Source organism: Scyliorhinus torazame, chromosome 6 (assembly GCF_047496885.1).
Source record: "Scyliorhinus torazame isolate Kashiwa2021f chromosome 6, sScyTor2.1, whole genome shotgun sequence".
NCBI classification, from domain to species: domain Eukaryota; kingdom Metazoa; phylum Chordata; class Chondrichthyes; order Carcharhiniformes; family Scyliorhinidae; genus Scyliorhinus; species Scyliorhinus torazame.
Window position 1 is genome coordinate 314,536,291 of NC_092712.1, and position 25,418 is coordinate 314,561,708.

A 25,418-nucleotide genomic window follows, 5' to 3' on the forward strand; every position below is an offset into this window, starting at 1 on the left:
AAGAGAGGGAGGGGTGTGGTGTTTGTCCCCTTTAAGGGGCGATCTGCAGAGTGGATCACATGACCTGGTAACCAATCAGGGACCAGGGTAGGGGATCTCCCGAGCAATAGCAGGTTTCTGTATCAGTTTGATCCTGGAATCAGGCTCGCAGCCCTCTACGTTGTAGTTGTATGTCAATAAATGCTGCAGTTGTTATTTACCCAACTGGTGAAAGGGAAGTATTACAGCTAGCAAGCCACCCGATTGTATTCAACGCAACTCACTCTCATCTTCTCGAGGACAATTAGGAAAGGACTATAAATGATGGCCTTTACAGCACACCCACATCCCATGCATGAATTAAGGAAAAGCAGATAAACTGACCATTAGCATTGCAGGGTGCGTGGGATAATGCTGTTATCACACTTTAAAGTAATTAATTGCATGCAAAGAGACATTGAAAATTCACAGAACCATAGAATGATACAGCACGGGGGAGGCTGCTTGGCCCATCTAGGCTATGCAAGCCATTATCAGACAGCATATGCCAGTTCATAACAACTTTCTGAGCACAACAAAAAAAAATTTCCTCAGGTCACCATTGTTTTTTTTTGGACAATTAAGGCAATTCTGTGGCCTAGATTTTCCGGCCCCTCCCCGGCAGCGGAGCCAGCTCCCTATTGGCCACCAGCAGGATCTCCCAGTCCTGTCGAAGTCAATGGCTATTCTCGTTGCTCACCAGCTGAGCCACTGGGGAACGGTGGGGGAGGGGGGGGGGGGGAGCGGAATGAAATTGCCTTTGGCAGGATCTGGAAGATCGAAGATCCCGCTGGCAACAAGGCCCGAAAACCCCGGCCTGTGTCTCTGCTTATCAATCACCTTCTGCCACAGGAAACAGTTCCTCCTTATCTCATCTATCAAACCCTGGCATAATGTTTATATAAAACAATTACACTCCTTCTTTTTCAAGGTACTTTTAATATCAAAGAGAACATGTTTTATCCTGCCCAGATCCTTTTGGCTGGGAGCAATTGGTTACCCCATGTTACTGTAGCCACCTAAATTGGCCAACTCCCGATTTAAAATGGCGAATGGCAAAGGCTGATGGGAAAGTCAGCCAACGTAGACAGAAACCAGTAGCTGCAGGTTTGCTGTGTATTTACCTCTGCAAAGGCTAGACAACATCGATACCAGCGACCATCAGCATAGCAAAGTAGCAGCCATCTGCATACTGATGAGCAATCCCCGGGAACAATAAGTAACATTTTGGACACACAAAGCAAAGCCAGACTCCTCGGCGCCAGCAGGAGCCAACACAAAGGAGGTGAACGAGCATCTCAAGACTGCCCATCAATCAGGGAACCGCTCCAGTATTGGAGAAAATCGAACCAAGCGATTGGGACAAAGTCCAATCACTTGGGACCAGGTACAGGGTCCGCCCCGAAAGGCGGGAAGCCCCTGGGGACTATAAGAGTTAAGCCCCAAGTTCAAATCGCTCTCTTCACCTCTTCGTCCTGCCCGGGTCACCCAGCAACACGAACCAACATTGACCGTGACTGGTGCAGTGACTCCCGAACAACGCAAGTCTTAATTCAACGCTCGCTACGAGAAAGGCGCTCCTAGCTACCAATCCGTACCAACTTCGAATCCCGCAGACTCAGAACCCGAACGAAAGGCCATTTGTTCCCCTGACCTGGTGGGCCAGTCCGAAGTTAAGTATAGGCCTGTTAGTTGTAGAAGTAGCTTAGACGTAGAATTTGTGCATGAGTAGCGATTACTGTGTATAATAAATGTGCTTTGATTTAAATCTTACTAATCGGTGTATTGGGTTATTGATCATTACTCGGACTTGAACCTCGTGGCGGTATCATAAAGATACCTGGCGACTCGAGAGCAAAGGTAATAAAACAGAGCAATTGAACCAAGGAGAAAATCAGCAACATTACTGAAGGAATATGAGCTCCCCCAATGAGAGGGGGGTGGGTGGGGCAATTATTAGCAGCACAGTTGTATAGAGATGACAAGTGTGGTACCGGCTAGAGAGGGAACCAGTAGCGAAGTCCTGGCCCTGTCTACATATTGTTGTTAATAAAGTTACTTTCTGCTCGACTCTACAAACCCGTGCTGGATTCTTCCTGGTTCTCACAAAAGAACAATACTGTCCTGATGAACTCAAGCAAGGATTGGATTGATTGATTGATTGATATTTATTGTCACGTACTGAAGTACAGCGAAAAGTATTTTTTTGCGGCCAAGGGAACGCAGTACATATATAGTAGACAAAAGAATAATCGACAGAGTACATTGACAAATGGTACATCAACAGATTGGTGCCACTGCTCTGTGATGATATGCATCACCGTATATACACAAGGGGTTAATGTAAATACACTACAACTAAGTCAACACTAGAGGGAGCACCGGAGATGTCATGATATGCAAACATGCAGCTAATGAACACTTAGAATCGGACACAACCAATGAGCAGTCAAGACACCCAGAGGTGGCATTACCACAAGGGGGCATTACACAACCCATATAAAAGGACAGGGCACACATGCTCTGCCTCTTTCCACAGACAGACATCTAGCGAGTACATCAGGGTTGATCAACAGCATCACACCCAGCACGTGGCTTAGAGCAAGCTGGTAAAGATAGACGGAGTTACTACAGTTAGATTAGCAGAGAGTCAAACTCATTTAAAGAACTGTGTTAATAGTTCAATAAACACGTTGAACTCATTTCATAGTCTGAACCTTCCTTTGTCAAAGCATACATCAAGGAAGCAGTTTATGCTACACAAAGCAGCAGAACACAACAGGCTCTTTTGACAAAAATGTACATCAGTTAATATTAGGTAACAAAAAACGTAATCATGCTTGACTTTTATTTCAAAACAAATTCAACAGAGAAGGGTCAGCACTCCTCACACAGCACCGGGACACACAAACCAGCAAATAAAGTGTACTTGAGCATTCTTTCAACCTCACTATCAAAATATCAAACCATCTTTCTTCTGTTCCCTGGAGAACCGAAAACTAGACAGAGTTCCCAAATCAGAAGGTTGCTCTGAAAATGTCACGGACTCCTCTAGGTATTGACATATTCAAATGATTTGCAAAGTAAATACCAGGCCAGAGTTTAATTATGAAAGAGGATGGAGTAACAATCCACACAATTGTAATACTGGTCAACTTGCTCCCAAGTTTCACCACGTTAAATCCCTTCTGAGAATTAGTCCACATCCCCTGATGCTGTGAACGGAAGTTAACTTCAAGAACACTATCACGTTTGGCAAATGTCACCTACTTAAAACCAAGCTCAATCTCCAATGTTTGTGTAAACCACACCACAACTGGATTAGCGAAGGAATTAACACACCACGTCCCCAAAGAATTGGGAACTTCCTACTCATCACATCTGCTCAACTATTGGGAAGTACGTCAAGCTTTAATAAAATATTCTTTGCACAAAGTTGAGGGTCTTCCATGAGCAGTTTTTTTTTTTAAAGGCTGTTTTTCACCCTCCTTCCCCGTACATTTTGCAGGTCCTGCAGGACACTCATTTCCTAGGGGACGGCCAGCATTAGTCCACAGTTGATCTCTACAAAGCCACACGATGGAAGTCAGGTGGCAACCTGCTCTCCCCGCCTGTCCACCCCTCCATTTTGTTTTGTTCTTGTCCAGGACAGGTATCTGCCCTCGCCTTTAGTTCTGCTCACGAGTGGGAAAACCGCTGCGCTTGGAAGCCCATCGTTCCGGGTCATTCTCCATTTGAATTTCTTTTTTTCCTTCTCTCTTTGTGCTATGTACCATTCTTGGCCCAAAAGTGAAAGGCACAATGAATGGGGACAGGCCAGGCCTGTACCAGTGATGAACGGTGATAGGCCAGGCCTTTACCAGTGCTGAACGGGGCCAGGCCAGGCCTTTACCAGTGATGAACTGGGACAGGCCAGGCCTAGACCAGTATCCATTTTATACCAGCTGCAAAAAAGCTCCAAAATTAAATTTAAACTTCTCGAACCCAGGCAGTAGATATTATTGTATTCAATATCAAAACTGGACAGAGAGCCAAAGAGTCATTATGACACATCAGGAGGCCATTCAGCCCATCAAATCCATGCCAGCTCTCTGTAGAGCAATGCAGTCGGTCCCATCCCGCTGCTCCATTCTATCTTCTCCCAGTCCTGTAAGACCATAAGAAACAGGAACAGGAGGAGGCCATACAGCCTCTCCACCCTGCGCTGCAATTCAACAGGATCGTGGCTGATCCAACATTTCCTCACAGCCCTTTCCCCGTAACCCTTAATTCCCTCACTGATCAAGAATCTATCTCAGCCTTAAATATACACACAGACTCTGCCCCCACAGCTCTCTGTGGTAAGGAGTTCCAAAGACTCACAACCCTCTGAGAAAAGAAATTCCTCCTCATCTCAGTCTTCAATTGGCCCCCCTTTATTCTGAGACTCTGCCCTCTGGTCCCAGACTCTCCCAAGAGAGGAAACATCCTCTCAGCATTTACCCTGTCTGGGCCCTTTAGAATCCGACGTGTTTTAATGAGATCATCTCTCATTCTTCTGAATTCCAATGAGTAGAGTCCCGACCTGTTCAACCTTTGCTCACAAGGCAATCCCTCCATACCGGGTTTTGTGAGGGCCACGAAGAATCTGGCACGAGTTTGTAGAATCAAAAGAAATAACTCTATTTGCAATTACATATCTCCAACAGCAGCAGTACTCCACCACTGCTCTCTTCTCCCGAGCTGGTTCCACACTGGCCAGCTCTATTTATGCAGTTAACTCTGCTAATGATTTCTCCGCCCTCCTCATTGGGGGGGAGCTCATACTCTCTAAGGATTGTGGGATAGGCAATAGTCCCCAGCCAGTAGCAATCAGGCAGGTTATAACACCGGGGATCATCCGAGTGAACCTTCTCTGAACCGGCTATAATGAAATAATATATTTCCTTAAACAACAAGACCAAACCTGCTCCCAGTGCTTCAGATGTGGTCTCACCAGTACCTTGTACAGAAAGACTCCCCGACTCTTATACTCCAAACCCCTTGAAATAAGGGCCAACATTCCATTAACCTTTCTGATTACCTGCTGCCCCTGTGTGCTGGCTTTCTGTGTTTCGTCCACAATTACCCCCAAGACCCTTTTGTGTTGCAGCTTTCTGCAGTTTTTCTCTATGTTCTTTTGTTCTCCTTTCCAGAATGAACTTCACGTTTTCCCACATTATATTCCATTTGCAAACTTTCTGCCCACTTATTTAACTTATTAACATCTCTTTGCAAAGTGTTTGTATCCCTCTCACAACTTGTCTTGCACTAATTTTATGCCGTCTGCAAATTTGGCTGTAGTACATTTGCGTCCTTCTTCCAAATCATTAAGAAATATTGGCCGGAATTCTCTGGTCATTCACGGATTCTCGGGTCCCGCCAGCAATGCACCCCTGCCCGTGGGTTTCCCGGCAGCAAGGGGTGGTTTCAACAGGAATTCCTGTGGAACCCCACTAGTTACAAGTCATCAACATGAAAGAGAATCCCTTATCCCCACTCGCTGTTTCCCGCCATTAGCCAATTCTCTATCCATGCCAATATGCAACTTCCAACACCAGAGGCGCTTAACTTATGACTTAACCTTTTGTGAGGTACCTTGTCAAATGCCTTCTGGAAGTCTAAATACATCACATCTACTGGTTCCTCTCTATTCTCTCTGGTTGAGACTTCCTTAAAAATCTCTAATAAATTAGTTGGACATGATTATCCTTTCATAAAACCATGATGACTCTGCTTGATTAGATTATGATTTTCCAAATGTGCTGCTAGTGCTTCCTTAATAATTGCTTCCAACTTTTTTCAAACGATAGATGTTGGGCTAATTGGCCTATAGTTACCCACTTTTTGCCTCCCTCCCTTTTAGAATAGGGGGTGCCACATTGGCAATTTTCCAATCCTCCGGTATTTCTTCAAAATCCAAGGATTGTTTGGAAAATTGAAATCAATGCATCCACTATCTCTGTAGCTACTTCCTTTTGGATCCCAGGATGCAGGTCATCAGGGCCAGGGGACTTATCTGCCTTTAGCCCCATTAGTTTGTCTAACACTAATAAATAAATAATCTTTATTGTCACAAGTAGGCTTACATTAACACTGCAATGAAGTTACTGTGAAAAGCCCCTAGTCACCACATTCCGGCGCCTGTTCGGGTACACAGAGAGAGAATTCAAAATTCTCAGCTGGTACGGGAACTGAACCCGCGCTGCTGGCCTTGTTCTGCTGTCAGGTGGATGTACCTTTAAGAAATGGGTGTTTATCAAATAGGTGCAGTTATGTCAGTGTGTGAGTGAAGCTGGGCTCTGCTCTGCTTTTTACTTTTGTTTTGTGCTGAAAGCTGGTTTTGGCTCTGTATTTAGTTTCACTTTCAGATGGAGAGCTGCATGTGAACCAAGCAGATGATCTTTCTCTCTACAAGCTAAAGAATGTCATCAGCGCATTGATTATTTCGAAGTAATACCTGTTTCTGTAGTGAATTTAAACCTGCTGTCTTTGTTAAAAAGTGTTTTGGGCTTATGGATGTTGTTAGGAAAGTTACTAAGGGCTACCTATAGAATATTGAATTTGGGAAAGTATCGGTGTTTGTAGTTGATAAGATGTTTACTGTGTGTTTACAAAGTGTTAATTGAATTCATAGAATAAACATTGTTTTGTTTTAAAAATACTTTGGATCTCTGTTGCATCACACCTGTAAAGTGGACCCTTGTGCTCCCCATAACCAAAATCTATTAAAAGTTGTGGGTCAGGTGAACTCCATAATACACTTTGGTGTTCTCTAAACCCTGGTCCATAACACTGCATCACAAACCAGTACTTCTCTAGTGATGGTGATGGTATTTAATTCCTCACCCACATTCTTTAGAATGAATAGGATGTTTGAAGTATCTTCCACCGTAAAGACTGGTGCAAAATATTCTGTTTAATTCCTGTGCCACTTCCTTGTGAACACAGTGGTTCAGGGGTTAGCACTGCTGCCTCAACAGCTCCAGGGACCCGGGTTCAATTCTGTGGAGTTTGCACTTCCTCCCAGTGTCTGCGTGGGTTTCCTCCGGGTGCTCCAGTTTCCTCCCACAGTCCAAAGATGTGTGGATTAGGTGGATTGGCCATGCTAAATTGCCCCGTAGTGTCCAAAAAGGTTAGGTGGGGTCACTGGGATAGGGTGGAGGCTTAAATAGTGTGCTCTTTCAAAGGACCGGTGCAGACTCGATGGGCCGAATTGGCCTCCTTCTGCACTATAAATTCTATGATTCTATGACTATCTCCCTAGATTCATTTTCTAAGGAGCCTAAGTTCACTTTGACCTCTCTCTTCCTTTTTATATATTATTGTCAGTTTATATATTTCTTGCTTGTTTTCCCTTGTAGTTTATTTTCTCCATATCTATTATCCTTATAGTCCTCCTTTACTGATTTGGAATTTATCCTGCTGGCCAACACTCTAAGGATGGACAAAGGAAAAGGTATAAAGGATACACTCAAGGCCACCCACCTATAGGGCAGTTCCCTTGGTGCGGAAATCCTGCAGCATGGTACATCGAACATCCTGATTGATTCAGTGGTTGGGGTGGGGTTGGGGGTGGGTGTAGATGGGGCCGGAGAAGGTAAGTTCGCTCAGCTGGGCTCCCGAGGAGAGCTGGGGTTGCATTCCCGGCCAAATTTGAGAACTGGCAGCCACACTTTCGCAATCTCGCTTTGAAGGTTGGGCATTTAGAGTTCGATGGAGCACATTGTGTCCACTCTTTGAGCCCTGGGATCGTTGAAGACTCCATCCACTTGGTCTTTACATTGTGCTGCCTTCAGTATCCATGGAGAAGGGCTGGAGGCGGCCGGACGCGACAGGTCTTCGCCACCCATGGGGCCTAGGTTTCTCTTTCTCGGAGCTTTGGCACGGCCACCTGGCTAAGGTGCAAGGGGCTTCACAATGGGGAATCCCATTGGCCAAAGGCGGGAACGGGGAATCCCGCTGCTGGCGACAGCGCTACGCCGAGGTACATGTGGCTGGGGAGGAAGAGGATTCAATTCTAATGTTGGATTATTTGCATCTAAAAACTTTGTCACATGGGTGCAGTACCCCATTACCTCTGATTCCTCTTTTCACAGATGCTGCCTGACCTGCTGAGTACTTGCAACATTCTCCGTTTTTATTTCAGATTTCCAGCGTCTGCAGCATTTTACTTCTGTCTGTGTGAACGAGCAGCTACGACGGTGAAATTTCCACACAAACACAGCCCGCCAGTGCAATGACATTGGATCAAACCTTTCTACACTCACACATGAGCAGTGCAGAAGAGAAACCATATTTGGCTGAAACATGTCTTGCTGCAGATTACTCTCACTGGTAGGGCAGCACGGTAGCACAAGTGGTTAGCACTGTGACTTCACAGTGCCAGGGTCCCAGGTTTGATTTCCCGCTGAGACACTGTCTGTGTGGAGTCTGCACGTTCTCCCCGTGTGTGCGTGGGTTTCTTCCGGGTGCTCTGGTTTCCTCCCACAGTCCAAAGACATGCAGGTTAGGTGGATTGGCCATGATAAATTGCCCTTAGTGTCAAAAAAAAGGTTAGGAGGGGTTATTGGGTTACGCGGATAGGGTGGAAGTGAGGGCTTAAGTGGGTCAGTGCAGACTCGATGGGCCGAATGGCCTCCTTCTGCACTGTATGTTCTATGTCCTATGGTGCCATTAAGAATTGAAACGCATAAACGGGATAAGGACCCGGAGGCCTGTGGGTCATGCAGGCCGATCTCTTTGATTAACGTAGATGCCAAGTTACTAGCCAAGACTTTGGCAACCAGAATTGAGGACCGTGTACCGGATGTAATTGGGGAGGACCAAACCGGGTTTGTAAAGGGGAGGCAGCTGGTGGCCAACATAAGAAGGCTGCTCAACGTGATTATGATCCCAGACGAGCCCTTTGATGTTGTTTTGCAGAGGAGATTTACCAGGATGTTGCCTGGTATGGAGGGAAAATCTTATGAGGAAAGGCTGATGGACTTGAGGTTGTTTTCGTTGGAGAGAAGAAGGTTAAGAGGAGACTTAATAGAGGCATACAAAATGATTAGGGGGTTGGATAGGGTGGACAGTGAGAGCCTTCTCCCGCGGATGGAAATGGCTGGCATGAGGGGACATAGGAAAGATGTTGCACCGAAACAAAAGCCATCTAACCTACACTATGCCATTATCATCCATATGTTTATCCAATAAACTTTTAAATGCCCTCAATGTTGGCGTGTTCACTACTGTAGCAGGTAGGGCATTCCACGGCCTCACTACTCTTTGCATAAAGAACCTACCTCTGACCTCTGTCCTATATCTATTACCCCTCAGTTTAAAGCTATGTCCCCTCGTGCCAGCCATTTCCATCCGCGGGAGAAGGCTCTCACTGTCCACCCTATCCAACTCCCTGATCATTTTGTATGCCTCTATTAAGTCTCCTCTTAACCTTCTTCTCTCCAACGAAAACAACCTCAAGTCCATCAGCCTTTCCTCATAAGATTTTCCCTCCATACCAGGCAACATCCTGGTAAATCTCCTCTGCACCTGCTCCAAAGCCTCCACGTCCTTCCTATAATGCGGTGACCAGAACTGTACGCAATACTCCAAATGCGGCCGTACCAGAGTTCTGTACAACTGCAACATGACCTCCTGACTCCGGAACTCAATCCCTCTACCAATAAAGGCCAAAACTCCATAGGCCTTCTTCACAACCCTATCAACCTGGGTGGCAACTTTCATGGATCTATGTACATGGACACCTAGATCCCTTTGCTCATCCACACTTCCAAGAACTTTACCATTAGCCAAATATTCCGCATTCCTGTTATTCCTTCCAAAGTGAATCACCTCACACTTCTCTACATTAAACTCCATTTGCCACCTCTCAGCCCAGCTCTGCAGCTTATCTATATCCCTCTGTAACCTGCTACATCCTTCCACACTATCGACAACACCACCGACTTTAGTATCCTCTGCAAATTTACTCACCCACCCTTCTGCGCCTTTCTCTAGGTCATTGATAAAAATGACAAACAGCAACGGCTCCAGAACAGATCCTTGTGGTACTCCACTTGTAACTGAACTCCATTCTGAACATTTCCCATCAACCACCACCCTCTGTCTTCTTTCAGCTAGCCAATTTCTGATCCACATCTCTAAATCACCCTCAATCCCCAGCCTCCGTATTTTCTGCAATAGCCTACCGTGGGGAACCTTATCAAACGCTTTGCTGAAATCCATATACACCACATCAACTGCTCTACCCTCGTCTACCTGTTCAGTCACCTTCTCAAAGAACTCGATAAGGTTTGTGAGGCATGACCTACCCTTCACAAAGCCATGCTGACTATCCCTGATCATATTATTCCTATCTAGATGATTATAAATCTTGTCTCTTATAATCCCCTCCAAGACTTTACCCACTACAGACGTGAGGCTCACCGGTCTATAGTTGCCGGGGTTGTCTCTGCTCCCCTTTTTGAACAAAGGGACCACATTTGCTATCCTCCAGTCCTCTGGCACTATTCCTGTAGCCAATGATGACATAAAAATCAAAGCCAAAGGTCCAGCAATCTCTTCCCTGGCCTCCCAGAGAATCCTAGGATAAATCCCATCAGGACCCGGGGACTTATCTATTTTCAGCCTGTCCAGAATTGCCAACACCTCTTCCCTACGTACCTCAATGCCATCTATTCTATTAGCCTGGGTCTCAGCATTCTCCTCCACAACATTATCTTTTTCCTGAGTGAATACTGACGAAAAATATTCATTTAGTATCTCGTCTATCTCTACAGACTCCACACACAACTTCCCATCCCTGTCCTTGACTGGTCCTTCTCTTTCCCTAGTCATTCGCTTATTCCTGACATACCTATAGAAAGCTTTTGGGTTTCCCTTGATCCTACCTGCCAAATACTTCTCATGTCCCCTCCTTCCTCATCTTAGCTCTCTCTTTAGATCCTTCCTCGCTACCTTGTAACTATCCATCGCCCCAACTGAAACTTCACACCTCATCTTCACATCGGCCTCCTTCTTCCTCTCAACAAGAGATTCCACTTCTTTGGTAAACCACGGTTTCCTCGCTCGACGCCTTCCTCCCTGCCTGACCGGTACATACTTATCAAGAACACGCAGTAGCTGATCCTTGAACAAGCTCCACTTTTCCAGTGTGCCCAACACTTGCAGCCTACTTCTCCACCTTATCCCCCCCAAGTCACGTCTAATGGCATCATAATTGCCCTTCCCCCAGCTATAACTCTTGCCCTGCGGTGTATACTTATCCCTTTCCATCATTAACGTAAACGTCACCGAATTGTGGTCACTGTCCCCAAAGTGCTCTCCTACCTCCAAATCCAACACCTGGCCTGGTTCATTACCCAAAACCAAATCCAACGTAGCCTCGCCTCTTGTTGGCCTGTCAACATATTGTGTCAGGAAACCCTCCTGCACACACTGTACAAAAAACGACCCATCTAATGTACTCGAACTATATCTTTTCCAGTCAATATTTGGAAAGTTAAAGTCTCCCATAATAACTACCCTGTTACTTTCGCTCTTATCCAGGATCATCCTCGCCATCCTTTCCTCTACATCCCTAGAACTATTTGGAGGCCTATAGAAGACTCCCAACAGGGTGACCTCTCCTTTCCTGTTTCTAACCTCAGCCCATACTACCTCGGAAGATGAGTCCCCATCTAGCATCCTCTCCGCCACCGTAATACTGCTCTTGACTAGCAGCGCCACACCTCCCCCTCTTTTGCCTCACATTGAACCACATTGGGGCTTTAGAAAGGGTTTCACAGGAAAATAAGGAATGATTTATTAAAAAACCTTCAGCTAATTGCAACCTATTCCTCTGCACAGGTCAGGTTCCAGGTTTGAGCCAATCATTTTGTCACTCACAAGTACTGGACCCATGTGACTTCGTTTTTAAATGCAAATAACCCGACTTTAGAATGGAAATGTTTACCCAGGAATGACTTTCTCATTAAGATTTGAGGTTACTGTAATTTGATTCTCTGTAAGTAACTTTGGAGATTAATTAAGTTTTTTTTTCAATTAGATGTCTTTACACAAGCAGGGAAACGTCTGACACTAAAGACCGATAAAATGCACTTACATAGCAGGCGAGTAGCAAATATACAGCTCAAATCTAATTCGAACAAAACATTTCAATGAGGATTTTGCCTTCCCAAGCCCTAATTGGTCACCCTCTGACCTTCCTTTGATATGTTTCCATGGTAGCACAGCTAAGATTGTTAACTACACATCTAATATTCTGGAACTGAACCCATGTCTTAGCATAGTTATAATTGGCACAAACCAGCGGCTATTTCCTCACTACATGGCAAGGGAGAATTCTGAAAAGAAATCCTCAACGAGGTTCTGTTGATTTTTCTTTTCACTTTTGAAAGAAATTTCAGTTTTATCTCAACGTTTAGCCAGCACAAAACTAGTCCCATCTCTCCATCAACTGGATTTAAATATAAACAATATTGCTGCATTATTTATTCCCACTAACTGGTTTATTTGCTTATGTTCGAACTGCCTCAAAGCCTAACATTTTACCAGAGAACTTGAATCATCAAGTGATCGGGCAGCATGGTAGCACAGTGGTTAGCACAGTTGCTTCACAGCTCCAGGGTCCCAGGTTCGATTCCCGTCTTGGGTCACTGTCTGTGGGGAGTCTGCACGTTCTCCCCGTGACTGCGTGGGTTTCCTCCGGGTGCTCCGGTTTTCTCCCACAACCCAAAGATGTGCAGGTTAGGTGGACTGGCCATGCTAAATTGCCCTTAGTGTCCAAAAAGGTTAGGTGGGGTTATTGGGATAGGGTGGAGGCATGGGCTTAAGTACTAACTTACCTTAAGTAGGGTGTTCTTTCTTTCCAAGGGACGGTGCAGCCACGATGGGCCGAATGTCCTCCTTCTGCACTGTAAATTCTATGATTCTATGATGGAAAGTGAACTAAAGTATTAACTTTCCTTTAGTGCCAAGGGGTTGCCCTGGCACGATACTCTCTCCCCGCTGGGGACTGTACTTTCCTGTGCATCCCTGATGGATTTGGGGGGGGGGGGAGGGGAGGGCGGAATTTGTTACATGGGGAGATATGTTAGGAAAACAAAGGTGGTTGTGCTTAGAGGGGGCTGTGTGAAGAATAAATAGACATGGTAAGTCGTTGCTTAGCAACAAGATGCCACTTTCCATAGGAAGAGCTTTCCTTTATTCTTGGTTTTAACAGAAAGCCAGAGCAGTTGGAGATAGTATCTCAGGGAGTGAACATCTCTCAACTCTGCCAGGAGAAAGACTGGATAGGACGGGAGCTGCAAAGCGGCAGGCTTCCCAAAGTATAAGTTACAGTCCAGATAACCAGGGAATTGGGACAGTAAGAATGTTTAAACAGGTGTTGTTAAGAGAACAGAGACCAAGATATTGTTTGGAAGAATTCAAGGAAGAGTAAACAAAGTGTTATGAGTTAAAGAGACAATTGCAGTAACTAGGTTTAAAGTGGGATGGCGGACTTCAGAGGTAGTTGAAATTTCTAGTGCCATTTTAATACAGTCTGGGAATCGAGAATTAAAGTAATTCTGAACAGTTTGCACAGCAGTCAAGATAAAGAAATCCCAAATGGGTTGGTGTAATATGCAGAACTAGATTTGCTGTTAAAAGTGGAGCGGCAGCTTGGTTTAAAAGTGTCATTTGGAAAACCTGGTATGGATTGTGGAATGCAAACTGCTAAGGGAAAACATTATTATTATGAGAAGATTTTAAAGCATGTTTTTGGGAGTGGAGTTTTGAAACTCTCATGGATCATTATCTGGGAGGGAATTCCGAGGAAAAATCCACAGACACTAACTTGAGTTCAGAGCAGAGTTTGTGTATTTGACCACAGTCATCTTGTGTGCTAAGAGGGACTTCTAATGAGGCCATTGTATCTTAAGATGTACTTTGTAATCCATGTTAATCTTTAAATCTATTTGTATTTGTTTAGCTGGGGGGAGTAAAGGGGTATTGTATAATACTCCAACTTTTTCATGTTAAACAAGTGTTTTTCTCTTGTTGTTAAAACTAATTAGCGGCTCTTTGACTCTGTCCCTCCACATTTTATTTAAAAAAGTAGAAGTTATGATCATTTGAACCTGGGTTCCATTCTGAGATCGTCCCGTCCAGTTATAACATCAACTGGGATCATAACAGATGGTACGCTAATGACATTTTAATGTATGGTAATGGGATTCCCGCCTTTCATAGTGGGAACCCCATTCCATAATTGGCGGGGAGAGGGGCGGGGACTACCTCAATGGGAAGTCCCGCCTGCATAAATGCCATTTTGGGATTCCTGTTGGATTCTCCGCCCCCTTTGTCTTTCCTGCCCGCCGGAAAACAAGGGCAGAAAATCCAGCCCGAGTTTTTGCCTTAAAAAAAGTGACGAAAGCATCAGTTTTATCTCAACGTTTAGCCAGCACAAACCCACTCCCATCTCCCTATGAACTGGATCTAAATGTAAAAATGATATTGCTACATCGTTTACTCCCACTAACTAGTTTATTTACTTGGTTTCAAAACGCCGCAAATCCTAATATTTTACTGGGGAACTTGAAACATCAAACGATGGAAAGCAAACTAAGTATTTAACCTTCTTTACGTTTATCTTCTGACTCGGGCACATACAAAGATACCTACTCGGTAGCAAAATGCAAATGTCAAGTTGTTAAATATGATTAGATTATGTATTGAAACTGGTAATCTGCTTTATACCATCAACAAATCTTATATACATATTATACATTATAGATATTTATATTAAATATAACAGTTCATGCCAAGTGACCAATACTATTACTAATTCGCAATTAAGTAATGAACAGGAATAATCTGAGAACCATTGTCCTTTAACTTTTCTTCTTCAGGGAAAACCAGGGTAGGGGTTCTCTCAGCCCGGGAACCGGGCCACGCCACCCCGACATCGGCATGCCGGCACGCGATTCTCCGCTCTACGCGGCTGGCCGCCGACTCTCGGCCCGGGATGGGCCGAGCGGCCGTAGTGAAATCGCTGCGTCTGTGGGGGCCAGAATTACTCCTGGCAGCAGCTCGTTCACGCCGTCGTAAAACACAATGGTGTTTACGATGGCATGGACACTCTGCCGCGGGATGGGAGAATCCTGCCCAAGACTCTATTGCCCACCATGCTCTGATTCAGATAGAAACTCACCAAAGCAAAGGCACAAACTGGGAACACAGGCAAAACACGAGTGATGCTCCAATGTGCTGCATTGCTCTCTCACACAGACGTAAGCCATGTCACACATGAGAAAATGCACAGCCAGATCATTAGAAAATAACCAGGAAAGCCTACGACATGGGGGAGAAATTGTTTGATACGTCAGTCTAAGAATCTAAGAATGGGGAGCAGGATTAAGCTACGTGGTCCCTCGAGCCTGCTCCAACATCCGTAAGATAATAATAATACTCTTTATTAGTGTCACAGGTAGGCTTACATGAATGAAGTTGCTGTGAAAATCCCCTAGTCACCACACTCCGGTGCCTGTTCAATACTGACCCTCAACCTGAATCTCTAAGAATTCTTGGAGATGCTGAAGAAAACATGATGAGAACAGAGTGAGAATGAAATGTAGAGACATAGCACGAGGTCAAGTCACAGTGTAGTTTAATAGTTAGATAGAATGCTGAATGCTGTACAACAGATTCAGTATCATTAGTTTATTATCTGCAACTCAGTAGAGTGTGCAAACTTCATTTAGTTTAGTAGTGTAAAATCAATTAGTTTTGATTAAAATGTCTTACTTGTATATTCTTTGTCAACACTACATATTTGGCTATCTTGGAGGAAAAGGCAAGGAATATAACAGCTACTTCTCAGCATTTGGTTCTAATAGAGAATCAATATACTTCAAGTTGACAGGAAAGGAAAATCGGAGATATGGAAACACAACCAAACACTCATCCTTAGTGATGTGCTTCATTTTGATTGTTTAATAATAAAAGGCATATTTTAGGAGGGCTCCAACAGAATAAACACTAACACACATAACTGCTTAGTAATCTTTTTTAGTTATCGTTATGACCAATTATCATGTACTGTGACCATACCACTTCTTGAAAGTATAAGACTTCAACTTACCACTCTTCTCCTTTTCGAGATTTCTTGTCCAGCACGAGATAAACCAACCCGAAACTTCCTCTCCCGAGTTTCTCTTGCACCTGGTATCTTCCTGCGATCAGTGACTCAGTGAGGATCGCTGCTGAAGTGTTTGTGACATTTTTATTGGCTTCTCGGAATTTAGGCATGTTCCCCCTCTCTCTCACTGAGCTTATCTTTCAGTTTTCTTCCACTATGCGTTATTTTTAAGTTCGCCCATACAGAGCCACCCAAACACCTGCCGGAACAAACAAATGCCAAGAAAACTCAGTTGGCACAGTAAAAGGATCGAACTCTTAAAACGGACTTGAAAATCAACATAAATGCTAAATTAATAGAGCAACAATACAAAATCTAATGCTAGAAAATTATTACCATTTTTAGTTATGAATCAGGGACAGAAAAGTTTAGGAAATAGTAATTGAAAGTGCCAATGACTCCATCACTAAATAAGATTAAACAGTTCACGAGTGATGAGTACGTGTATTTCACAAGTGTAACCAAAATTATATTCAACAACTTTCAATGCAGCATTCTCTTAAATCACAAGATGTTTAAGTTGTATGGGCGGCATGGTGGCACAATGGTTAGCACTGCTGCCTCACATCGCCATGGACCTGGGTTCAATTCCAGCTTCAGGTGACTGTGTGGAGTTTGCACGTTCTCCTCCCACAGTCTAAAGACATGCAGTTAGGTGGATTAGGCTATGCTAAATTGCCCCTTACTGTCCAAAGATGTGCAGGTTATGGTGTAGCGGGGATAGGGTGCTCTTTCAGAGGTTCGGTGCGGACTCGATGGGTCGAATGGCCTCCTTCTGCACTGTAGGGATTCTCTTTTTTAAATAAATTTAGAGTTCGCAGTTCTTTTTTCCAATTAAGGGTCAATTTAGCATGGCCAATCCACCTACCCTGCACATCTTTTTGGGTCGTGGGGGTGAGACCCACGCAGGCATGGGGAGAATGTGTAAACTCCACATGGAAAGTGATCTGAGACCGGGATTAAGTCCGGGTACTCGGCGCCGTGAGGCAGCAGTGCTAGCCACTGCGCCACCGTGCACTGTAGGGATTCTTTGTTATTTTGGGGGGAGACAAATCAACCTGCTGTTTCATTTCAAATGCCAACCATTCTTTTGAAAAGAGAGAAGTAGATTTCTGGCATATTTATTCATCAATTTACCCCCTAAACACTCATTGCTATTGTTTATTAATACAGGCTCGATGCAACTACCATTAAGCATTCTACTAATCTAATAATAATCTTTATTAATGTCAGAAGTAGGCTTACATTAACACTGTGCAAATTCCCAAGTAGCCACACTCTGGCACCGGTTCGGGTACACGGAGGGAGAATTCAGAATGTCCAAGTAACAAGCACGTCTTTCGGGACTTGTGGGAGGAAACCGGAGCACCCGGAGGAAATCCACTCAGACATAGGATCTACCAGCATAAGCCTCCCGGCTTGGGTCACTGTCTGTGCAGAGTCTGCATGTTCTCCCTGTGGGTTTCCTCTGGGTGCTCTGGAGTTTCCTCCCACAGTCCAAAGATTTGCAGGTTAGATGGATTGGCCATGCTAAATTGCCCTTAGTGTCCAAAAAGGTTAGGTTGGGTCACAGGAATAGGGTGGAGGTGGGGGTTTAAGTGGGGAGCTCTTTCCAAGAGCCGGTCCAGACTCGATGGGCCGATTGGCCTCCTTCTGCACTGTAAATTCTATAAAAAACTGCTATCAGAAAATTCAGTCAGAGCATCTCCCAACTGTTTTCGCTAGGCTTTCCCATCGGCAGTCAGTGGTTTTTCGTCCTTTATTGTGAATCGGCGTCAAATCGCAAGCTGGTGAGCATAAACCTCAGCCCATTCTTCATGACCCCCTCCAAATCCTCTCCTGCGCATAATTCCCTCCCCCTCCTAAGCTGATTTGCAGTTCAGGATAGTTTCTGATGGTTAAGCACTACATGTGTTACAACTGGAGAACAACCGTGGAGACACTGCACTGCAAGCGTGCGAACCAGCCAGTTATTAAGATGTGTCAGGATGTCAGCAGGGTGGCTCAGTGGTTAGCACTGCTGCCTCACGGCGCCGAGGTCCCAGGTTCGATCCCGGCTCTGGGCCACTGTCCATGTGGAGTTTGCACATTCTCCCCATGTCTGCGTGGGTTTCAGCCCCACAACCCAAAGATGTGCAGGGTAGGCGGATTGAACACGCGAAATTGCCCCTTAATTGCAAATAATGAATTGGGTAATCTACATTTTTTTTAAAAAGTGCCAGGATGATTTGTGCTAGACAATTTTCTATTAACTGTTTCTGATGATGGGTCACTGAATTGAAACGTTACCTCTGTTTCTCACTCCACTGATGCTGCCCGACCTGCTGAGTATTTCCATTATTTCCTGTGTTCCTTTTCGATTTCCATTTTTGTCACTCCTCCAAATCTTTTTTTTATCATAGAATTTACAGTGCAGAAGGAGGCCATTCGGCCCATCGAGTCTGCACCGGCTCTTGTAAAGAGCACCCTACCCAAGGTCAACACCTACACCCCATCCCCATAACCCAGTAACCCCACCCAACACTAAGGGCAATTTTTGGACACTACGGGCAATTTAGCATGGCCAATCCACCTAACCTGCACATCTTTGGAATGTGGGAGGAAACCGGAGCACCCGGAGGAAACACACGCACACACTGGGAGGATGTGCAGACTCAGACAGACAGTGCCCCAAGCCAGAATCGAACCTGGGACCCTGGAGCTGTGAAGCAATTGTGCTATCCACAATGCTACCGTGCTGATGATAATAAACAAAAGAAACATACCCCAATGGGACCTCACTGGTAACATTCTCGTAGGCTGATAACAAACCCTGTTCCTGTACGATACCTCTAAGTTCTAAAGGCCAACCAATTATATATCATAGGAACATGAGGAGGCCATTTAGCCCCTTGAAGCCTGCCCCATCCTACAATGCATTCATGGCTGATCCGTGATCCAACTGAATATATCCACCTTTGCCCATTATCCCTTTAATATCCGGTACCATGATGTGTTATGTACTCTGGGATAACACAGGCTGCAACTGGATGCTGCTTTAACCAAAAGATACTCCAGACTTTGAAGTTAGTGTAATCTGATTTATTGAACCAGTAGCACAGTTCTCTGTGAGTTCGACTCTGCTAACCTAAGTGTGGTTACTCTGTCTGACTGAACCAGACTAGCTCTCAGCCACGTGCTGGAGGTGTGATACTGTACATACATCCTGACTCACTCTGCAGATGTTCATCAGTGAAAAGAGGCGGAGTGTGAGTGCCTCATGCCTTTTATAGTGAGTGACCACCCCTGAGTGTCCTGCCTGCTCATTGGTCATGTCCTGTTCTCTGTGTTCATTAGCTCTGTGCCTGCCTGTATATCATTATCTGCATTTCATGACATGTGATAGTTCCAAATTAATGCGGGATGTGGGGGGAATACATTTATCAAAACAGGCTGGTTATAAATCGCACAATTGCAACAGTGGCAAAGAGACAAAGTAGGTGTGTCGATAGAAGTTTCCCCATTTTCTTTTAGAAATTTAAAGTGTCCAATTCTTTTTTTCCCATTAACGGACAGTTTAGAGTGGCCAATCCACCTACGTTGCACATCTTTTTGGGTTGTGGGGGTGAGACCCATGCAAACAGGATTCCCCATTTCTGATTTCTAAGCACATAAGGGATTAAGCTGCATTGCGAACTATAGCAACTTCATACATGATGCAAAGATATTTTGTTTAATAAGTTTAGTTGAGGCCGACGGGCGGGAAGAACATCACAGGGTCCCAAAGCCAACCCGTGAGAAATTAAAGAAGTTAAATGAAAGTTGCTCTGTTGCCAATAAGGTCATGCAAAGTCTGCAAAAAGTTCTTCCACAAAGCCAGACAACACGTGCCACACTCACCTGCCCAGGTAACAGATAAAGGGATACAGTGAGGAACTGGGCTCCTTCTTCACATTAACAATTGCAATCAAATAACTTAACTGTATATCTATTTTTATATCTATGCAATAGAGTTAATGCAATGAATTCTGTGCAACCGTATTATGCAATAAATTATATGCGGTAGATTTAATGCAATGTGCTTATTTATTCGCTGCACCTTGTTTACCAGCTAGCAGATCCCCGGGGCGGGTCGAGCGTCCTGGGTGCTTGGCAACGGCTCATTGCATGCCGGGATCGCCCCTCCCATATAAACAGATAGACCACTTTCACACTGACGTCACTGCAATGGCGACCACACATCCGGTGTGAACCGGAAACAGCTTCAGCATTGTCCTTTACTGCCTGGATTCCTTCAATAGAGGCTGTCCAACATTGGCAATTTCTCTTTGAAATTCCACTGATGGCATGTTTGATCTTGATCAAATTAATCCTGGATACTGACAAAAATATTTATGCCCAGACATTCTAACTCTACAATTTCCCCCCTAAATATAGAAGCAACATTTTAAATTGTATATACATAGGTTTACACACATATATATATGTAAAAGCCACTTTTAACTGAACCTCGATTTTCCATGTAGAGTAATATAGTTTAACAGCCCAGAAAGAGGCCCTTCAGCCCATTGTGTCTGTGCCGGTCATCAAATACCTATCTATTCTAATTCAATTTTTCAGCACTTGGTCCGTAGCCTTGTATGCTGTGGCATTTCAAGTGCTCATCTAAATGCTTCTTAAATGTTGTGAGGGTTCCCGCCTCTATCATCTTACAGGCAGTGAGTTCCAGATTTCCACCATTGTCTGGGTGAAAATGTTTCTCCTCAGATCCCCTCTAAAACCTCCTGCTGCTTACCTTAAATCTGTGCCCCTGGTTGTTGACCCCTGCACTAAGGGGAATGTTTTCTTCCTATCTACCCTTTCTATGTCCCTCATAATTTTGTACACCTTATTCAGGTTCCCCCTCACCGGTCTTCCGTGCTCTAAGGACAACAAACAGCCCAGCCCTCATAGCTGAAATGCTCCAGCCCTGGAAGCATTCTGGTGAATCTCCTCTGTATCCCTTCTAGTGCGGTCACATCCTTCCTATTGTGTGGCGACCAGAACTGCACACACTACTCTAGCTGTGCCTAATTAACATTTTATACAGCTCCATTAAAACCTCCCGGCTCTTATATTCCATATGTCTTCTTAATCACCTTATCTACCTGTACTGCTGCCTTCAGGGATCTTTGGACATGCACCCAAGGTCCTCTGTGCATCCTAGTGTCCTACTGTTCATTCGATATTCCCTTGCCTTGTTAATCCCCCTAAAATGCACCACCTCACACTTTTCAGGGTTAAATTCCATTTGCCATTGTTCTGCTCATCTGACCATGCCGTCTATTAAAATGTATATATGTGTGTGTATATATGGATGTATATGTGTACATATGTATGTGTGAATGAATATGTACACATGTGAATATATAAGTATATATATATATATATAGCGACTTTTTAAAATTGAACCTCTAATTTTTCATGTACATTATAGATATATATATTTCTTTCACGTTGTATTCATGAATGATAACTCATTCAAAATCTCCACATTTGAATCTATAGAAAAGTGTTGGGCTGTTCTTAGTCAGAACTGTTGTCTTGAGTATTTGCCTTTCTGGACCTGATACTGCCAAGGATAAGGGGTTTTTCATTGTGTGAAAGGCTGTGTGCTTGGTAAGACTTGTTGCTTTTTGTTTAAAACTCTTGATCGCTGTAGATGGAGAGAATTTAGAACCTCGAATTGTTGAGATCAGTAATGCAACTTTCACACAGTTTGCATTTAACATCACGTGGTTAGATTAGTTATTGACATTATATCAAACTCAACCTTTCATCACCACAATCTTCACCTTACATCTGTCTGTGCACTGGTCTCCTCAATACTGTTTCACAATGTGTTTTTTTAATATCTTTTTACCGACTCCAGGGATTGATGGGACTTTCTGCAGGTCCTTTTTTCTTTAAACAGCATTTTTAAAACTTTACATTTTGAGCTGATAAATGCGAATCCCTAGCTCCTTTATTTTAATTGCAGGTCCAACTGGAACATTCTACAGCGGCACAGTAGCACAGTGATTAGCACTTGATTCATAGTGCCAGGGGCCCAGGTTCGATTCCCGGCTTGGGTCACTGCCTGTGCGGAGTCTGCACATTCTCCCCGTGTCTGCGGGGGTTTTCTCCAGATGCTCTGCTTTCCTCCAACGAGTCCCAAAAGACGTGCTTGTTAGGTAATTTGGACATTCTGAATTCTCCCTGTGTACCCGAACAGGCGCCGGAATGTGGCGGCTAGGGGCTTTTCACAGTAACTTCATTGCCGTGTTAATGCAAGCCTATTTGTGACAATAAAGATTATTATTATTATTCCTCCCACAGTCCAAAGATGTGCAGGTTAGGTGGATTGCCAAATTGCCATTAGCGTCAAGAAAAAAGGTTAGGTGGGGTTACTGGGATAGGTGTGGATTTAAGTAGGGTGGTCTTTCCAAGGGCCGATGCAGACTCGATGGGCGAATGGCCTCCTTCTGCACTGTAAATTCTAAGAAACAAGTGCCACATTTGCTGGCCGACAAGTAATTTGGTTTTCCTTGCAGGCTGGACACTGAGAGGTGCTGATTTCATTCCCCACATTAAAATAACATTATCATAGAAATGGAAGGGAATGCTGAGTAGGCCTGGCAGCATTTGTGCAGAAAGAATCAGAGTTAACTTTTTGACTTTTCAGCGGAAACTGCAAAATCAACATTGTGCAGCAGTCACTCTTTGTTGCTTCATTTGTTTGTTTTCCTGTTTTCAGCTCTGTTCAGCATCATGCCGCCTTTCCCGATGAACCCGACTAAAACAAGTCTCCGGCCTTCAGAACAGCAGGCTGGAGGAGTATTAATGTTAAATTTGAGGGTGATGTACCTCAACAAAAACAGCAATCTTAAACAAAGCCAATTGCAGAGGGAGAGCTGGTTAAGGTTGATTGAGCCCAGACAATAACAATGCCCGGGGTTGATTGGACAGTGGGAAACCTTTGCAGATAAATCACAACAAGACCAACACCCCCTACAAAGTAACTCAGACAGGAAGGGGTGGGGGATAGCCCGGAACTGACGTTGGCGATCAGTGACGTGTCTGGGCACCGCTGATTGGCTGGTTTGAATGATGCTCCGCGGGCTGTCCTCGTGCGCGGGTCCAACCGCCGCCTGGCGGCTCGTGGCGGGAATCCCGCTGGCCCGGCGGCCCTGGGCGGGAATCCCGCTGATCCAGCCGCCCCCGGCGGGGTTCCCGCCCGGCGGGAGTGTGCGCTGGGCCGGGCTCCGCGGGCTGTGTACCGGGGCCGGTGGCTGCTGGCGGTGCGGGGCGGCGCCGCTGGAGGCCCCGGGCTTTTTCTGCTCCTCCTGCCGGGCCTTGCAGCCGGCTGACCGGCGCCGCGACTACTTCCAGCTGCTGGGCCTCCCGCGCCGCTTCCGCCTGTCGGCCGAGCGGCTGTCCCGCAGCCAGCGCCGCCTCCAGCGCGTCCTGCACCCCGACAACTTCAGCCGCAGCGCCGAGGCCGAGCGCCGCTTCTCCGAGGAGCAGTCGGCGCTGGTGAACGAGGCTTACGGCACCCTGCTCCGCCCGCTGTCCCGGGGCCTCTACCTGCTGCGGCTGGAGCTGCCGGCCGAGGCCCAGCCCGAGGAGGCGGGCGGCGAGCTTCCCGCCGGCGACCCCGCCTTCCTGGCCGTCGTCCTCCGCCTCAACGAGCAGCTGGAGGAGGCCCGCGGCCCGGAGGACATCGGCCGGGTGGCCGAGGAGGTGGAGGCCCGGCTCCGGGAGCTGACCGAGCTGGTGGCCCAGGCTTTCGAGCAGGGCCGCCCGCGGGAAACCCGCCCGCTGCTCCGCCAGATGCGATTTTGGAGCAGCCTCAGCGAGCGGGTGAAGGAGCGGCTGCTGCCCCGCTGACGGTGAGGGAGAGCGAGCGGGGTTCCCGCCCCGGGGGGACTCGAACACCTCACCCCCGCCCCGGGGGGATTCAGACCCCCGCCCCGGGGGGACTCGGACCCCCACCCCCGCCCCGGGGGGATTCAGACCCCCACCCCCGCCCCGGGGGGATTCAGACCCCCACCCCCGCCCCGGGGGGATTCAGACCCCCACCCCCGCCCCGGGGGGATTCAGACCCCCACCCCCGCCCCGGGGGGATTCAGACCCCCACCCCCGCCCCGGGGGGATTCAGACCCCCACCCCCGCCCCGGGGGGATTCAGACCCCCACCCCCGCCCCGGGGGGATTCAGACCCCCACCCCCGCCCCGGGGGGATTCAGACCCCCACCCCCCGCCCCGGGGGGATTCAGACCCCCACCCCCGCCCCGGGGGGATTCAGACCCCCACCCCCGCCCCGGGGGGATTCAGACCCCCGCCCCGGGGGGATTCAGACCCCCGCCCCGGGGGGATTCAGACCCCCGCCCCGGGGGGATTCAGACCCCCACCCCCGCCCCGGGGGGATTCAGACCCCCACCCCCGCCCCGGGGGGATTCAGACCCCCACCCCCGCCCCGGGGGGATTCAGACCCCCACCCCCGCCCCGGGGGGATTCAGACCCCCACCCCCGCCCCGGGGGGATTCAGACCCCCACCCCCGCCCCGGGGGGATTCAGACCCCCACCCCCGCCCCGGGGGGATTCAGACCCCCACCCCCGCCCCGGGGGGATTCAGACCCCCACCCCCGCCCCGGGGGGATTCAGACCCCCACCCCCGCCCCGGGGGGATTCAGACCCCCACCCCCGCCCCGGGGGGATTCAGACCCCCACCCCCGCCCCGGGGGGATTCAGACCCCCACCCCCGCCCCGGGGGGATTCAGACCCCCACCCCCGCCCCGGGGGGATTCAGACCCCCGCCCCGGGGGGATTCAGACCCCCGCCCCGGGGGGATTCAGACCCCCGCCCCCGCCCCGGGGGGATTCAGACCCCCGCCCCCGCCCCGGGGGGATTCAGACCCCCGCCCCCGCCCCGGGGGGATTCAGACCCCCGCCCCCGCCCCGGGGGGATTCAGACCCCCGCCCCCGCCCCGGGGGGATTCAGACCCCCGCCCCCGCCCCGGGGGGATTCAGACCCCCGCCCCCGCCCCGGGGGGATTCAGACCCCCGCCCCCGCCCCGGGGGGATTCAGACCCCCGCCCCGGGGGGATTCAGGCCCCCGCCCCGGGGGGATTCAGACCCCCGCCCCGGGGGGATTCAGACCCCCGCCCCGGGGGGATTCAGACCCCCGCCCCCGCCCCG

The 25,418-nt window shown here is 47.2% G+C and overlaps 2 protein-coding genes across 2 annotated transcripts in view; one reads left to right on the plus strand and one right to left on the minus strand.

The window, feature by feature from the left end:
• nek11 (NIMA-related kinase 11) overlaps positions 1–21,539 on the minus strand; it is a 476,774-nt gene extending 455,235 nt beyond the window's left edge. Inside the window, exons 1-2 of the mRNA XM_072510106.1 lie at positions 20,102–21,539; positions 16,166–16,421 (exon numbers count right to left, since the gene is read on the minus strand). Coding sequence (XP_072366207.1) covers positions 16,166–16,332 — 167 coding nt within the window. The 5' untranslated portion in view covers positions 16,333–16,421; positions 20,102–21,539. The remainder of the gene's footprint in view (positions 1–16,165; positions 16,422–20,101) is intronic.
• Positions 21,540–23,313: 1,774 nt separating this feature from the next.
• Positions 23,314–24,109, plus strand: hscb (HscB mitochondrial iron-sulfur cluster cochaperone). The gene has a single exon (XM_072510107.1). The coding sequence runs from the start codon at positions 23,327–23,329 to the stop codon at positions 24,107–24,109; it is 783 nt and encodes a 260-aa protein (XP_072366208.1). The 5' UTR covers positions 23,314–23,326.
• Positions 24,110–25,418: the final 1,309 nt, after the last annotated feature.

Coding starts and splice junctions, on each gene's coding strand:
- hscb (XM_072510107.1), top strand. CDS start 23,327: ATGATGCTCCGCGGGCTGTCCTCGTGCGCGGGTCCAACCGCCGCCTGG.